The sequence below is a fragment of the Salvelinus sp. IW2-2015 genome, unplaced genomic scaffold, assembly GCF_002910315.2.
Source record: "Salvelinus sp. IW2-2015 unplaced genomic scaffold, ASM291031v2 Un_scaffold959, whole genome shotgun sequence".
In the NCBI taxonomy this organism is placed as follows: domain Eukaryota; kingdom Metazoa; phylum Chordata; class Actinopteri; order Salmoniformes; family Salmonidae; genus Salvelinus; species Salvelinus sp. IW2-2015.
In genome coordinates, this window is record NW_019942663.1 from 57121 (window position 1) to 74368 (window position 17248).

At 41.2% G+C, this 17248-nt stretch overlaps 3 protein-coding genes across 4 annotated transcripts in view; 1 reads left to right on the forward strand and 2 right to left on the reverse strand.

The window, feature by feature from the left end:
• The window catches only part of LOC112069264 (E3 ubiquitin-protein ligase ZFP91), a 6910-nt gene extending 4266 nt beyond the window's left edge, over window positions 1-2644 (forward strand). For both annotated transcript variants that reach the window (XM_024136563.2, XM_070438477.1), the window contains 5 exons: window positions 257-307; window positions 477-555; window positions 793-907; window positions 1093-1192; window positions 1356-2644. In XM_024136563.2, coding sequence (XP_023992331.1) covers window positions 257-307; window positions 477-555; window positions 793-907; window positions 1093-1192; window positions 1356-2451 — 1441 coding nt within the window. In that variant the 3' untranslated portion in view covers window positions 2452-2644. The remainder of the gene's footprint in view (window positions 1-256; window positions 308-476; window positions 556-792; window positions 908-1092; window positions 1193-1355) is intronic.
• Window positions 2645-4070: 1426 nt separating this feature from the next.
• On the reverse strand, window positions 4071-5439 carry LOC139024076 (DNA repair protein complementing XP-A cells homolog). Its single transcript, XM_070438476.1, has 4 exons — window positions 5206-5439; window positions 4550-4716; window positions 4405-4421; window positions 4071-4204 (listed from the first exon to the last, which is right to left on the reverse strand). The coding sequence occupies exons 1-4, from the start codon at window positions 5437-5439 to the stop codon at window positions 4071-4073; spliced, it is 552 nt and encodes a 183-aa protein (XP_070294577.1).
• Window positions 5440-6135: 696 nt separating this feature from the next.
• LOC139024077 (uncharacterized) overlaps window positions 6136-17248 on the reverse strand; it is a 14912-nt gene continuing 3799 nt past the window's right edge. The window contains exon 2 of the mRNA XM_070438478.1: window positions 6136-6927. Within this exon, the coding sequence (XP_070294579.1) occupies window positions 6225-6927 (703 nt within the window). The 3' untranslated portion in view covers window positions 6136-6224. The remainder of the gene's footprint in view (window positions 6928-17248) is intronic.

Here is a 17248-nt window from a genome sequence, read left to right on the forward strand (position 1 = left end):
CCAACCTTCTCCCAAAGTGTGCACCTGCACTCTCCCCATCATGTATTTAAAAGCATTGGAAGTGGCTGGCGTTTCCACCATTGTTAAATCCATAACGGAGAGTGTGCAATTTCAGACTTCAAAGGAAGGGTGTGCAAGGGTAGACTTGTGTCACTTTGGGAATTTGAATTGGATCTGGCATTGGTTTGGTCTCTTGATTTAACTCCTTGCTTGAATCGAGTTCTCCAACTTCTTTTATTTTCTCTATTTCCCTCAGGAGAGGCAGGCGAAGGAAAGATGATAAAAGTCCCCGGCTGCCGAAAAGAAGGTAAAGTTGACATTACTGTTCAACTGCAACAATACTCTTTATTTATTATTTTACAGTCAACTAACAAAACATTAGTGAAATCATATGTATAAAAGCTGAACCCTCACCTCTGACATACATGATGATTGACACACATGATTGACAGTTCTGTCATGTCCCGCCCCCACAGGAAGAAGCCCCCGGTGCAGTACGTGCGCTGTGAGATGGAGGGGTGTGGCACAGTCCTGGCTCACCCTCGCTACCTGCAGGTCTGCCATAGCGACGACGAAGCGCACAAGCTATTCTGAGATTGAGTTGTGCACGAACAGGGTTGGGGTCGATTTCAATTCAGATTTTTTTTCTCCAATGCATGCAACTGAATTTCAATTTCACTTCCTGAATTGACTATTGAAATGGAATTGACCCCAACGTAGGTGAATAGTATTACGTTTTTTTCCCCCATCCTTCGTCTCTCTCGCTGACTCTCTTTTTCCTGTAATTTCCAGCACCATATTAAGTACCAGCACCTTTTGAAGAAGAAGTTTGTATGTCCTCACCCATCCTGTGGAAGACTCTTCAGGCTGCAGAAACAGCTACTTCGCCATGCCAAGCACCACACCGGTAAACACACACATACACACACACACACGTAGAGATCCACATACAGACACACTGAATGCTAACTATCCTCACTTAACATTTACATGCACACACAAGTACAGTATACATGCAATCACAGAAGCAGCGCTTGACCTGTCATTGTTTTCTGTGATGAGCTACTGCTAACTCTCTGTTCCCTCTCTCAGACCAGAGGGACTACATCTGCGAGTTCTGCGCCCGCGCCTTCAAGAGCTCCCACAACCTGGCTGTGCACCGCATGATCCACACCGGAGAGAAACCACTACAGTGAGTTTCCATCTCCAACCTCATTTATTTGTTTGCCTGGTTGTTAATTCATTCCATCCGATTATTTAAATGTTGCACCTGTCTGTACCTGCACCTCATCTGACCCCCTGAATTTACCCCCCCCCGTCCCTTTCTGTTTTACGTTCTACTTCACTTCCTGTAGATGTGAGATCTGCGGCTTCACCTGCCGCCAGAAGGCCTCCCTAAACTGGCACATGAAGAAGCACGACGCTGATGCCACTTACCAGTTCTCCTGCTCCATCTGTAACAAGAAGTTTGAGAAGAAGGACAGTGTGGTGGCCCACAAGGCCAAGAGCCACCCGGAGGTGCTCATCGCAGAGGCCCTGGCGGCCAACGCAGGGGCCCTCATCACTACCCCTGCCTCCCTGCTGGAGGCCTCGGGAGTGGGTTGTGTCGGGAACCAGGGGGAGCTGGTACGACTCGAGCCCGCCCAGCAGGTGACCCAAGTGGGTGAACAAGTGACCCACATGGGGCAACAGATAGCTCAGATGGGTCAGGTGAGCCACCAGGTGGTAGTAGTGAGTCAGGACCAGGGCCTCCACGCCATGCAGATGCCCCTGACCATCGCCCTGTCCCCCATCGACCCCCCGTCGCCCTCCGACACCCAGCAGCAGCAGCAGACCCACCACACCCTCCAGCTCCAGATGCCCCTTCATTTTGTTCAGCAGGTGGCGGCCGCTTCCCCACAGCAGCAGCAGTCGCAACAGCAGCAGGCCCAGATGCAGCAACTGGCCCTTCATTCCGGTTCGGTAGTGACCCAGCAGCATCAGCCCCAGCAGCTCCAGCAAATGACCCTGCAGTCTTATCAGCAGCAGCAGCAGAATCAGCAGCCGCAGATTCTCCACATGACCTTCCAGACCGTCGACGGGTCGCAGACACATCTCCAGCAGATCCCCTTGTTAGCCACCCCCCAGCAACTCCAAACCCTCCAGAGTAGCTCCCATATTTCTACCGCCAACCTCCCTCTCTTGGCCCAGGTCCAACCCCAACTTCAACGTCCGCCCCAAACTCAGGACATCCAGCTTCAGGACCCAACCACTGTGGGTTGTAGCGAAAGCTACGCTCTGGACGATTCTGTTCTCTCTGCCTCCTCTCCTTCCGCTAACACCCTTCAACAGTGTGAGACTGTAGGGGAGGGAGAGGTAGTTTGGGAAGGGGGCGGAGAGGGTGACGGAGTGGTGGAGGGGGATGTCTTGACCGATGCCACAGAAGTGCACATGCAACATGTACTTATCTAGACTAGTCTGTGTGGGTGGGGGGGGGACTAGCCTGGAAATTCAAACTGAATTCAGCTGTTTCACTTCACGATCACTAATTAGGGAAGTGAAACAACATAAGGTGATTCAGTCTGGATTTTGAGGTTAGGGGAAACTGGGAAAGACAGTAATAAAAGGAGAGGTCTAGCGATGTCCCTCCTAATGTATTGTGGCACCATTTGAAATATATAGGATCACAGAAATATGTATTTATAGTCACTTTTGGTAGCTTTTTAGATCTACCCGCATCAGGGCAGTTGTGTGTGTGAGTTGTTGCCTTTGTACATAAAGTGATGTAGCCATCTATACCCATCAACTGGCCTTCTGTGTTTGTGTGTTTAGCGTTTTCATCAGAAGAGGCTGGTGGGAGGAGCTATAGGAGGACGGGCTCATTGTAATGGCTGGAATGGAATCGATGGAACCGAGTCAAACACGTTCCCATGTTTGGTGTGTTTGACTCCGTTCCATAGTTTCCATTCCAGCCATTCCAATGAGCCCCTCCCACCATCCTCATGATACTAGTATCACAATACTACGGTCCTCAATTTTCCATGGCAAACACAAAGCAGACCGTTTTGTTCCTATCAGATCTGCCCTAGCCAACACCCTTATAGTGGTGGTTTTGGAGGTGGAACTGGGTTAGAGCTGTTCAATGTACAAGCGGCTTATGCCATTATATCTAGAGTTGACATTGGCTGCACGGCATCCATCATAAGAAATCCCCATGCAGCCTTGTTTACAAGTTAGAAAACACTGGAATGTGAGATGTAGCCTTATCTAGCCTAAACCTTGATTAGGTTGATTGGAAATCGTTAAACGAAAGGAGGATTTCTGAGTGTCATTATTTCTATATAGCCTTACACTTTCTCATTCTGAACATCTAATGCAAGTGGGATGGGTGTGTGCTCACTGATTTGACAGCTCTAACGCAGTTACACCTCCAACGCCGCCAAAACACCAGCTAAGCGGGTGTTAGCGATCACTTGATCTGATTGAATCAAGCCTATAGATCGGGCATGCATCGGCAAAGCATGGGCAGAGGAAATCGCACAGAGACGGACAGGTTATGGCAATGTTACAGAGGTCATGGAAATCACATTCAAAGTAAATGCTGCATATGTCGGCTCAATCGGAATTGACTTCAATGTCAAACGCTTTCGGATCTTCCTTAGTCCACTCCATATTTTATCCTGGCTTTATCCATCCACAGTAATCCAACTAAATATATATTTTATTGCAAAAACATCAAATTATGGAAAAATATTTATTTCAGACATAAATCCTTCTACATACTACATTATCTTACAAATTGTCAATATAAAAGGGAAATTATCAAGTTGATATTTTATAGAACGATAGCAATCCGCAGCTTCTGAGCAGCACAACATGTAGAGGAATGTTCATATATGTCTGCCCTCTTGTGGCCACATTGTGTATGGCATGTATAAGATTTCAGGAAGATCTTGCTTCAGCTACAAGGAATTGTGTCAAGTACATGATAAGTTATTTGAATCTCAGTTTACGTGTCCGGTGTCTAGCAGTGGTCCACAAAAAATAACTCACCCTGTGGACCCCCGGGATAAGGGTTAAAGGACACTAAGCTACATCTTCTCATAGGTCAGTTGGTGTCCACAGGTGTTACAGACATTCCTGTAGAGATCCTCCTCTTCAACCACTAGCTCCTCAGGGCCGTATTCGTGAGCAATGGTGTCCCTTGTCCACACGCTGCTCCTCACTGCACGACACAGCTCGGTTCACAACAGACTAAATAACAATCTAAAACATTTAATATGAATAAGTAAGCGGAATAAACATAAGTGATACGGGCAAGCTCAGTGTGCAGGTTTATCTTTTAAATCAATAAAACAAAACTGCATCACCCGCTTTCCACAATCCACTGGAGCTGGTAGGTTTGATCTATATTAGGTGACTTACTTGAGTGGCCGTGTGGTCTGAGTGAGGATCAGAACACAGTAGATCTGTTGTCTGTAAAGCCTATTGTCTGTCTCAATCCCAGTATTTCATTCATGTTTATAAAAAATTGTTCACAATTTCTTTTTAACTGTTACTGACCTTTGACCTTTGTGTGCTGAAGCGCTTCTGCACCTCCCTGTTCTCTCTGGACTCCTTAGCCTCCTCGGAGCACCCCGCCTCTAAGGAGCGCTTCTGCACCTCCCTGTTCTCTCCCGACTCCTTAGCCTCCTCGGAGCACCCCGCCTCTAAGGAGGGTTTCTGCTCTCTAGCCAACTGCTTGTGGAATTGTCAGACCGAGCAGACATGGCGCCCAGGTTAGCTCAACACTGTCTACACTACTAGTACATTTACATGTGATATCTTTGTCATTTAGCAGACGCTCTTATCAAGAGCAACTTACGACCAATGCAGAGTGCTAGGAGTCAGTCAGCCAGCCAAGGTGCCCTAGTCAGTAAAAAAAACCACCCTTGATTATTGTTGTTACTGATTGTTTCTTGTGACAATCTTGATAATTGTTGATGTTGTTATTGATATGGCCAATGTTTCAGGTAGCTGGGCTATAGAAAGAAACTGACTCCACTTAGCCACTGGCATTTGCTATGGCATGAATCCATACGGGGGCACACATGAACCAATGGATCTTATCTTTGACAGATGACAGCATAGCTGCTAGACAGATGACCTCTGATAGACGTTGACATAACGCAACAGATATGACCCTGCTGCCTCCTGCAATGGTTGATTAGTTATAAATGTACATACCTGGTTGACGCACGACTTTACTCCCCCTTTGCTCCTCCTGTCCCTCTCCTTCATCAATTGCTCCTCCTGTCCCTCCTCTTCTTCATCAATGAAGAACCCGCCTCGAGAGTCGAATGTTTTTTTTACGACTTTAGCCGAGGTGCCACCCCCCTCTCCTGCCAATAGTCCGCTAGCAAGTCGGGCTTGCCTCGGCATCAGAGTCCGCTGTCGGTTCCGTTCGATCTTGGCTTTCATTGCAGTTTTTTGGGCTGGAGAAGCTTCAATCGCCGGTGTATGGGGCTCCAATAGATCCATCCCAGAAAGCAGGAGCTAAGTGTGTGTGCTTTACATTGTGACTGATGCCGGAGTGTGTTGCAACTGGTCCAAAAAAGCAACCCTGTGCTGCCTCTCCTTTCAATCTTTCTCTAATCAACGCAAAAACCATTGAAATGAACGGTTACATTTTCCTAAACTCAACCCATAACTTTATTTGTATCTCCAGTTCCTATGTCCATGTATCATTTAAGTGATCACAAACACAAATAACAAAACATTTAAAGCATTTATTTAACAATGATAAAAATGTAGCTTAAATTTCCAACGGACAGTTTCTTCCAAAAGGTAATACGTTTTCAATGAAACTACAAAAACGTCATGTACAAACTACCAATCTGACGTATATGTACTGGACTGAACAGAGGTTCGGAAGTGTGGTATAGTTATCCTATCTTGCATACTGACAAGCGGTGTATAGAATACTCTCTGGCTGTAGTCTGGTTAGTTTGCACTTGCTCACTCGTAAGCATGGGTAGGGAGAAATTTAAACCATATTTTACACCAGTCCATACATCCATGGGGGGAGTAAATTAGTGCAGAATAATGGTACAAAATTGGAACACATTCCCATTTTCTCTTGTCACACACTAAAACAATGTGAGCGTATACACACACGCGTATACACACACACACACACACACACACACACACACACACACACACACACACTGTATTGCTGCTGACAGTATTCCTGTGTAAGTCGCTCAGTTCAAATTGACCTGTTCCCTCTTCCTCTGCATTGCATAATTCTTCATTGACCTTTTCGGGGGCACTAGGGTGTTACTCAGCCCTACTCTCCTCTTCCTAGACTGCTGACCCTTCTCTTCAGGGTCTCCTCCCTGGTTGTCGTGAAAGTTCTGGCGACCCATGTATGAAAAGCCCCCCGCGTTGGTGTCAGCTTGGTCCGATCCGGGATCGTCACCCGCAGGGGGGTCATAGTCATTGGGAATGATGGAGCTCTGGAGGTCGCTGTCATGGGCAAACTTGCATTTGATCCCGAACCTGCAGCGTCCYTCCTTCCTGTACGCCACYCACATCCTCTTGCCRCCTATCTGGGAGGGRCGYGCCWGCASWGTGAGAGGGACYTGCTTCTGCAAGACGTTGAGCTTCTGGTCGGCTTGAGCCTTGAAGGGGTTGGCGAATACGCCACTCTTGGATGAGGCCCCGAGGGGGGGAGGGGGGAGTTTGTGGGAGAGGGAGCTAGGGGGTGCGGGGAGGAGAGGGGTCCGGGACTCTGAGGGCGGTCCCATACAGGAAGGAGGAGGGCGTTTTGGTTGTAGTTGAGATACGGGGTCCACCTCTTCCTCTGGGTTGGAGTCACAGTCCGACTCACTGGAGGCTGACCCGGACTCTAGGAGGAAATTGCGGCCCTTCTTCTGGGTCTCTCCATCCACCTTGCTCTCAGTCCTTCAAAGAAAAAACATTTATAAATGGACTGGTATACTAGCTGTAGCGTTATCCAAAAAAAGATTTCAAGGACTTCTCAATCTGGAAATATTTAATTTGACTGGAAGGAGAAATCATCTGGTTTGGGTAGCAAGACCAATCACAACACTCCTCTCCATAGAGAACAATAGTAATGGCATCTGGTCCCTTGTGGCTCAGTTGGTAGAGCATGGCGCTTGCAACGCCAGGGTTGTGGGTTCATTCCCCACGGGGGGACCAGGATGAATATGTATGAACTTTCCAATTTGTAAGTCGCTCTGGATAAGAGCGTCTGCTAAATGATGTAAATGTAAATGTAAATGTAAATCTTTTTGTAGGCACCAACTCATGGTTCATTGGACAAAGCCTATGGGGAAATTAATGGAGTTTCTGGTTAACTGCCGAAATTAAGGTCTGTGGTAAACACAGGCTTAGGGAGATCTTGTACGTTTTGTTCCTTGACATAATCTTCATCAGCTAACGTCACTTTTTGTCCATTTTGAAACATTTATGTAATCAAAACAAGCATAAAGCACAAAGGCGTCATAATTCATAAAGGTAATGTTAACTAATATTTGTCTAGTGGAGTATGCATTAGAGATACGAAACAGCAAACTACTAATCCTTGTTGAATTAAGATCACTTTAAAAAAATGATTCTCCTTAAGGGGTTTTACATAACATGTTCTACTCTGATTTAGCCACGGTCTCCTGTATTCCTGACCCAGAATTGGCTCTAGAAAATGTATCCTCGATATGTATTCCTCTGACAAATAAACACACCCATTTAAAAACAATTTAGAGTCAAAGATAGCTCAGAAGAAAACAAAAAGGTTAGAGCTATCTGAACTCATTCAGATGTGAAATCAGGCCTGGGCTAAAGCAAGGAAAACTGACTCTCCAGTGGACTGGCAATCTTTCAGAATTGAGAGACAGATGTACTATCGCGATTAAGAAAGCTATATTAAGCTACCTTTTAAGCTCCATCTATGACTCAGCTGGTGATCCCTCAAAATTTGGGAAAAACAGTAAATGCACTGAAGTGTAACAATTCCTCTTCTTTCGCTGTGCGATGCGGGGGGTCGGGGGTGGTCTGCCGGGCATTGGGATGACAACCCAACTCGAGATGGGGGCTTTTGGCGGGTGGAATAGTGGGGACCAATTGGAGGTTTGCTTAGTGGAGATGCAAATGTCATGGTACAACTATATAGACACTCAATCATTATGTTACTTTTTAATAGGACGTTTACAAACATATATTTTGATAAAAATAATTGAAAGGTGTGTCTCATTATGYTAAGTGGTGAAATAAGTATAGCCAGTTACAATTGTAATGGCTTAGCAGATAATAAGAAAAGACGATCAGTATTTACCTGGCTAAAAGAGAAGGATTATAATATCTACTGTTTACAGGAAACCCATTCAACAGTTTTAGATGAAGTTTTGTGGAAAAAGAACTGGGGGGGCGAAATATATTTCTCCCATGGGCAAAGAAATTCAAAAGGGGTGATGGTTTTAATTAATAATAACTTTGATCCAAATGTGCAACTTGTCCAAACAGATCCTCAAGGTAGATGGATTATTTTAAATATGTTATTGGACAATAAACATATATGGCTTATTAACCTATACGGTCCGAATAATGATGATCCAAGCTTCTTTGACAATATATATAAGAATGTATCAACTCTACAAGCAACACTAGACTCTATTATTATAGTGGGAGATTTTAATACGGTCTTAAATACCTCTATGGACCGGAAAGGAAATCACACTACAAACTATCACCCTCAGGCACTTAAGGAAATCAMGAATGTCATGGATATATTGGAATTAGTGGATATATGGAGACTTAAATACCCTGACCTAGTGAGATATACATGGCGGAGGCTTAATCAAGCTAGTCGCCTTGACTACTTTCTTATATCATTCTCTCTGGCACCAAAAGTTAAAAAGTGTTTGATAGGGGACAGAATGCGGTCGGACCATCACATAATTGGCATATATATTACTCTTACAGAATTTCCACGTGGGCGAGGATATTGGAAATTTAATCAAAGCCTACTAGATGATAAATTGTTTAGAACTAGGACAGAAGAATTTATAACTGACTTTTTTAGACATAACATAGGTACAGCAGATCCCCATATTGTATGGGACACTTTTAAGTGTGCCTTTAGAGGCCATGCAATTCAGTACTCATCTACAAAACAAAAGCAATTTCGATCAAAAGAGTTCATATTAACAAAGGAAATTGAAGGACTAACAGTACAGTTAGATAACAATAAAAACGGTACCATAGAGGCACAGAATAAGTTAGAGGAAAAACAAAAAGAAATGGAGGAACTTATTCAAGAAAGATCCAGTGTAATATATTACAAAAATAAAGCTAACTGGATGGAATATGGGGAAAAATGCACCAAATTCTTTTTCAATCTTCAATATAGAAATGCTACCAAAAAAAACGTATTAAAACTTGTTACAAATGATGGAGTCACGCATGATTCACCCAAAATGATTTTTGAAAGAGGAAGTAAAGTACTTTAAGAATATATTTTCGTTTCAGGCTCCTCCATCTCCACTAACTGAAACTAATTGTATGGATTTTTTCCCTAATAATAATGTAAATTAACATCTGTACAGAAAGACTCATGTGAAGGCCTAATTACAGAGGAGGAACTACTTGATGCAATTGGGGCCTTTAAGGATGGGAAACTCCAGGACTGGATGGCTACCAGTGGAAGTATACAAAAAAATTTTATATTACTCAAAGGACCACTATTAGCTTGTTTTTAACCACTCCTATATAAATTATAGATTATCAGACACGCAAACAGAAAGGTGTGATATCATTATTACTGAACAGGACCCAAGTGGTATATATAAAGATCGGTCACTTTAAAAATTGGAGACCTCTTACACTTCAGTGTTGTGATGCAAAAATCCTAGCAAAATGCTTGGCGCATAGAATAAAAAAGTTTTGTCAGATTATTATTCACCTAATCAGACAGGTTTTTACATGGACGATACATTGGAGATAATATAGGCAAGTTACTGGAAACATAGAACATATGAAATATCGGGGACACCAGGCCTGGTTTTCATAGCTGATTTTGAAAAGGCTTTTTGATTAAAGTTACGACTTGGATTTATCTTCTTCACAGAGTCACCAACCTGATCCGCGGAGCACCCCCCACCCACCCCCCCACTGAGTAGCATAGCTAGCAAGCGTCACAAGTAATTGTAGCATTCTTAAATATCATTTAAATCACAAGTCCAAAGGACACCAGATGAAAAGATACAGGTTTGTGAATAAAGCCACCATTTTTCAGATTTTTAAAATGGTTTTACAGGGAAGACCAAATATGTTAAATTTCTATTAGCAACCCACGTTAGCAAAGCAGACACGATTTTTTTACTCCCAACAGTTTTTCCTGGTCAGTAGCTATCTGTTATGCTGGTGAATGAGGACCCACAAGCGACGGTATTTAGAAACAGAGTCTTTATTCCAGTATCAAACAAACAATGATTTCTCCTGGGATTATCAAAGGTAAATCCAAAACGAAAACTTTGAAATCTTCTCGTCAGTAGAGAGGAACGACTTTGGAGGACGCGACCCCCACAGATTGCAGGTCGCTTCAGGAAGTCACAGGTTCCGTAGCTGACATAGACACCTGCTTCACACGAGCAATCTGAAAGGGCAAAACACGACAGGGCGGAACAAGGACACAGGACAGCAAACATCAAACAAGAATCCGGACAAGGACAGAAGCGGAAAACCAGTGGGTAGAAATTAGGGACTCTAATCAGAAGGGCAAAAAGGGGACAGGTGTGAAAGAGTAAATGAGGTCGTTTAGGAGAATGAGAAACAGCTGGGAGCAGGAACGGAACGATAGAGAGAGAGAGCGGATGAGGAGAGAGAGGAGGAGAGAAGGGGGATAGAAAGAGGGAAAAGAACCTTAATAAGACCAAGAGGGCAGGCACAGGGGACAGAACATGATGATCAAAGACAAAAACATTGACCACTATCACTAATTCGACTAAATAAAAAATATATATAGCCACTAACCAGAAACAACTCATAAGATGACAGTCTGATAAACATATTTATGTATAGCATAGTTTTTTTTTGTTTGAAAATGGCATTTTTCAGGTATAAATCAACAGTTCTTACAATTGCAGCTTGCAATTCTGATAATTAGTGCTTGACCCATCCAGAAACAATTACAGAGACCAACGTCCATTATACGATACTCATCTTAACATTTCAGAAAATTACACGGCGTAACAGATATTGGAAAGCCTCAACATCTTTGGTGATCCAAACAATATTTCAGATTTATTAATGTTTTATAACGAAAACAAAAGTAGCGCTAATTAGCATGCTATTACCAGCAGAATATCGGCTGGGCCCCACGGCCAGTTCACATGCACAAACAGATATGATATAACATCGTAAATGGGTCTTACTTATGGCTGATCTTTCATTCAGGAATGTTGATCAAAGTGTCCTTTTCAAGATGAGTCGTGGTTGCGTTCAGAATTGGTTCCCTTTCCCACTCCATTTGGCACAGGTACTGGTCGAGTGGCACGGATTTCTCAAACGTAACTTAAATTCAGACAACGGAACACCGCAAAACTCCCGAAAAAATTCAAATAATCTGATTAAACTATAATTTTGAAAAACATACATTACGGATGATCTGGGTCACATGTATTCAAAACAAAACCTTCGAGACGGAGATAATAATGGGCCGTACAACAGAGACAATCGCAGCTCCAAGTCGCACGATATAGATACCGGAAGTTGGTCGGTAAAACGCCAAAGAATTAGCCCTCATTTCCGTCAGTCCCAGATAAAACAAGGATATTTTTCCTTTCTGACGTCCTCTTGAACACCCAGAGGAGGCCAATGAGGGTGTGTTTCGGGTCATAGGGGCACGACCATATATTAGGCGAGCGTTGAAGGCTGGCCTAAACATCTTGCTTATTTTCTTCTTGGTTCATGGAAAGTTGCTGTCAAATTGGACTTCTGTATCACTTCAGAGAACAAAATTGAAACGGTTTTTAGAAACTAGAGATTTGTTTTCTTTCCAATGGTATTATTTATATGCATATTAGTAAGAGCAATAAATTGAATAAGAGGCAGGTTTATAATCTGTATAGCAAATTATCAATGGAAAAATAGCACCCCCTGTATTCTCAAGAAGTTATATATAAATGCCTAGAATATTTCAATTTTGGGGATCTTCTTATAAATGGGTAAAAATTATGTATAGTAACCCTAGGTGTAAAATAGTAAATAATGGCTACATCTCAGAAAGTTTAAACTATCTAGAGGAGTAAAACAAGGTTTCCACTATCGCATATCTATTTATTATTTGCCATCGAAATGTTAGCTGTTAAAATTAGATCAAACATTAATATTTAAGGGATTAGAAATCCAGGCCTAAAAACTAAGGTGTCATTGTACCGATGGATTCATGTTTTCTTTTAAAACACAACTAGAATCTCTCACGGCCTCTTAGAGGATCTAGATACATTTGCTATCCTCTCTGGATTAAAACCAAATTATGATAAATGTACCATATTACGTATTGGATCACTAAAAAATACACATTTTAACTTGCCATGTAGTTTACCAATTAAATGGTCTTGACGGTGATGTGGACATACTCGGTATACAAATCCCAAAAGAAAAGAAAATGATCTCACTCCAATAAATTTTTATAGAAAGTTAGCAAAATGAGATAAGATCTTGCTACCATGGAAAGGAAAAATACCTGTCTATTGTTTTGGGAAAATCACCCTGATTAACTCTTTAATCATATCACAGGTTTACCTATTTGCTTATGGTTTTGGCCTACACCTAGTGACCTGCTTTTTAAATTATATGAACAAAAAAAATTATTCAATTTTATTTGGAACGGCAAGCCAGATAAAATTAAAAGGGCCTATTTATATAACGAATTATGATTCGGAGGGCAGAAAATTATTAAATAATTAAAGCATTAGACCTCTCACTAAAGGCATCAGTCATACAAAAGTTATACTTAATCCAAACTGGTTCTCTAGTAGATGCTACGAATGTCTCATCCTATGTTCAAGAAGCGGCCTTTTTCCCTTTATTCAGATTACACCTGCTCACTTTCGTTGCTTGAAAAGGAAATAATCTCCAAAATATCTTTATTTTTTAAACAAGCCTTAGAAAGTTGGTTGCAATTTCAGTTTAATCCACCTGAAAGGACGGAACAAATAGTACAACAAATCTTGTGGTTAAATTCAAATATAGTAATTGATAAAAAAAAACTGATTTATCGAAGAAATGTTTAAAAAAGGTAATTTTTGTGAATGATATCATAAAATGGACTGGTGGAGTAATGTCACACATGCAGCTAACACAGACATATGGAAATGTCTGCTCTACCCAAAATTACAACCAATTAATTGCAGCATTACCACAAAAATGGAAGAGCAGGTGGAGGGGATAAAAGTAAGGAACTTGTATGTCGGCCTTATATTAAAGAACATAAATGGTTAAAGAAAAGTGTGATAAATAAAAACATATACCAATTTCATTTAAGGACCAAAAAACTTACAGCTGTGCCATATAAATTGCAAAATAGTTGGGAAGAGATTTTCGATGTACCCATTCCATGGCACATGGTTTATGAATTGATACGCAAAACAACGCCGGATTCAAAACTTCGAATTTTTCAATTTAAATTATTGTACAAAATTCTTGCAACTAATAGAATGTTATATATATGGGGGATACAATCTTCTCAGCTCTGTTGATTCTGCTGTGAGGAGGCAGAGTCATTAGACCATTTATTTTGGTATTGTCCGCATGTAGCTCGTTTTTGGTCACAGGTCCAGGAATGGTTGAAGAATTGCAACATTTGCGTAGAACTAACGCTACAGATAGCAATACTGGGGGATTTGAAAAGCCATAGTCAATCAATCYATAATATAATAATTATTTTAGCAAAAATGTTTATTTTTAATTTACAATCCGTGGAAGCTATGAGAATAGGAAGATTCAAATCTTTRGTGAAGCATCACAGCACAGCTGAAAAATATATGGCAAATAAAAATCAGAAATGGATGATGTTGGAAGATAGATGGGAAAGGTTGAGTGGAGCTGAAGGGTGGGACTAATAACAAGATAAACAATGTAGGGCATACGGGATCTGTGAAATGTGTATAGGTGCGGAGCTATTGTGAAATAGCACAGTTACAAGTGGAAATCAAACTGGATGGACAACAGAAATAGAGGAAGGACTAAGAACAAACAAGAGAGAACTATTATAAAGTAGACTGTGTCTGTAAATGTGTATAAGATGTATAAATTGAAGGTAAAAACAGAAATGTTTATCAGTTTACTCCAATTGGGGGATCGGTGGTAGGGTTTGCAGGGAATAATAATAAAGGTATACTCTTTTTTTTAAAGTATGTATGTCTATGTAGGTATGTGTATGTATATATGTGTATATGTATGCATACGTGAATGGATATATATATTTACCCAAAAAAATATGGGGGATTGGAAATGATGCAGACAATTACATTGGAAACAACATTCTTTCCGCAATATTAAGCTGATCCACCAAAAAAAAAAAAAATAATAATAATAATAATAATTAATAAAAATAATTAAAAAAAATAAAATAAAGCATTTCCTCTTCTTCCCTACCTAAGCAAGTTCTGTCTGACTCTCTGGCATCGTAACTGGGACGAATGGGATAAGTGATGCTTTTAAATTATAATTTCATCATCTCAGCAGGCTTTTTATTTGAGAGAAACAGTTGTTTAATTGACCCTGGTCAGTCAATTGACTGCTTTTCCCTCTGCAAACCTCTAGCTGACTCTAGCTGACGATTAACCTGTCAACTTCGAGTGAATATTTGTTTCCATTTCAACAATTCACTATCTGCGATGTGCCTTGCATGAGATTGATGTAAAAAAAAATACATATATATATTTTTTTTAATCCACTAGGGCTGACGATTATATACCTATACCTGACAATTATATCTGGTACTATCCCCAAGGTTTAGAAGGTGACCCTTTTGACCGAGATAATTATCTGCCTATTTCTAAACTTTCTTGCCTAGCATCATTTATAACTAGGGTTGACCTGGTTTAAAACCCGACTGATGTACATTTAGAATACGATACAAACGATATAAACTTTCTTGCCTAGCATCATTTATAACTAGGGATGACATGGTTTAAAACCTGACTGATTGTACACTACCAGTCAAAGGTTTTAGAACACCTACTCATTCAAGGGTTTTTCTTTATTTTTACTATTTTCTACATTGTAGTGAAGACATTGAAAACTATGAAATAACACATATGGAATCATGTCGTAACCAAAAAAGTGTTAAACAAATGAAAATATATTTTATATTTGAGATTCTTCAAATAGCCACCCTTTGCCTTGATGACAGATTGGCACACTCTTGGCATTCTCTCAACCAGCTTCACCTGGAATGCTTTTCCTACAGTCTTGAAGGAGTTCCCACAAATGCTGAGCACTTGTTGGCTGCTTTTCCTTCACTCTGCGGTCCGAATTATCCCAAACCATCTCAATTTGGTTAAGATCGGGGGGAATGTGGAGGCCAGGTCATCTGATGCAGCACTCCATCACTCTCCCTCTCTGTAAAATAGCCCTTACACAGCCTGGAGGTGTGTTGGGTCATTGTCCTGTTGAAACACAAATTATAGTCCCACTACGCCCAAACCAGATGGGATGGCGTATCGCTGCAGAATGCTGTGGTAGCCATGCTGGTTAAGTGTGCCTTGAATTCTAAATAAATCACAGACAGTGTCACCAGCAAAGCACCTCCACAACATAACACCTCCTCCTCCATGCTTTACGGTGGGAAATACACATGCGGAGATCATCCGTTCACCCACACAGCGTCTCACAAAGACACGCCAGTTGGAACCAAAAATCTCATACTTGGATTCCAGACCAAAGGACAAATTTTCACCAGTCTAATGTCCATTGCTTGTGTTTCTTGGCCCAAGCAAGTCTCTTCTTATTATTAGTGTCCTTTAGTAGTGGTTTCTTTTCAGCAATTTGACCATGAAGGCCTGATTCACACAGTCTCCTCTGAACAATTGATGTTGAGATGTGTCTGTTACTTTAACTCTGTGAAGCATTTATTTGGGCTGCAATTTATGAGACTGGTAACTCTAATGAACATATCTTCTGCAGCAGAGGTAACTCTGGGTCTTACATTCCTGTGGCAGTCCTCATGAGAGCCAGTTAAATCATAGCGCTTGATGGTTTTTGCGACTGCACTTGAAGAAACTTTCAAATTTCTTGACATTTTCCGTAAATAGACTGATCTATTAAAGTAATCATTCTTAAAGTAATGATGGACTGTCGTTTCTCTTTGCTTATTTGAGCTGTCCCTGCCATAATATGGACTTGGTCTTTAACCAAATAGGGCTATCTTATGTATTCCTCCCTACGATGTCACAACAAAACTGATTGGCTCAAACGCAATAAGAAGGAAAGAAATTCCACAAATTAACTTTTATAAGACACACCTGTTATTTGAAATGCATTCCAGGTGACTACCTCATGAAGCTGGTTGAGAGAATGCCAGGAGTGTGCAAAGCTGTCATCAAGGCAAAGGGTGGCTATTTGAAGAATCTCAAATATAAAATATGTTTTGGTTCCATATGTGTAATTTCATAGTTTTGATGTCTTCACTATTATTCTACAATGTAGAAAATAGTTCAAATAAAGAAAAACCCTTGAATTTTTTATTTTTTTATTTCACCTTTATTTAACCAGGTAGGCCAGTTGAGAACAAGTTCTCATTTGCAACTGCGACCTGGCCAAGACAAAGCAAAGCAGTTTGACACATACAACAACACAGAGTTACACATGGAATAAACAAACATACAGTCAATAATACTGTAGAAAAAGTATATATACAGTATGTGCAACTGAGGTAGGATAAGGGAGGTAAGGCAAAAAATAGGCCACGGTGGCGAAGTAATTACAATATAGCAATTAAACACTGGAATGGTAGATGTGCAGAATATATATACACTGCTCAAAAAAATAAAGGGAACACTTAAACAACACAATGTAACTCCAAGTCAATCACACTTCTGTGAAATCAAACTGTCCACTTAGGAAGCAACACTGATTGACAATAAATGTCACATGCTGTTGTGCAAATGGAATAGACAAAAGGTGGAAATTATAGGCAATTAGCAAGACACCCCCAATAAAGGAATGGTTCTGCAGGTGGTGACCACAGACCACTTCTCAG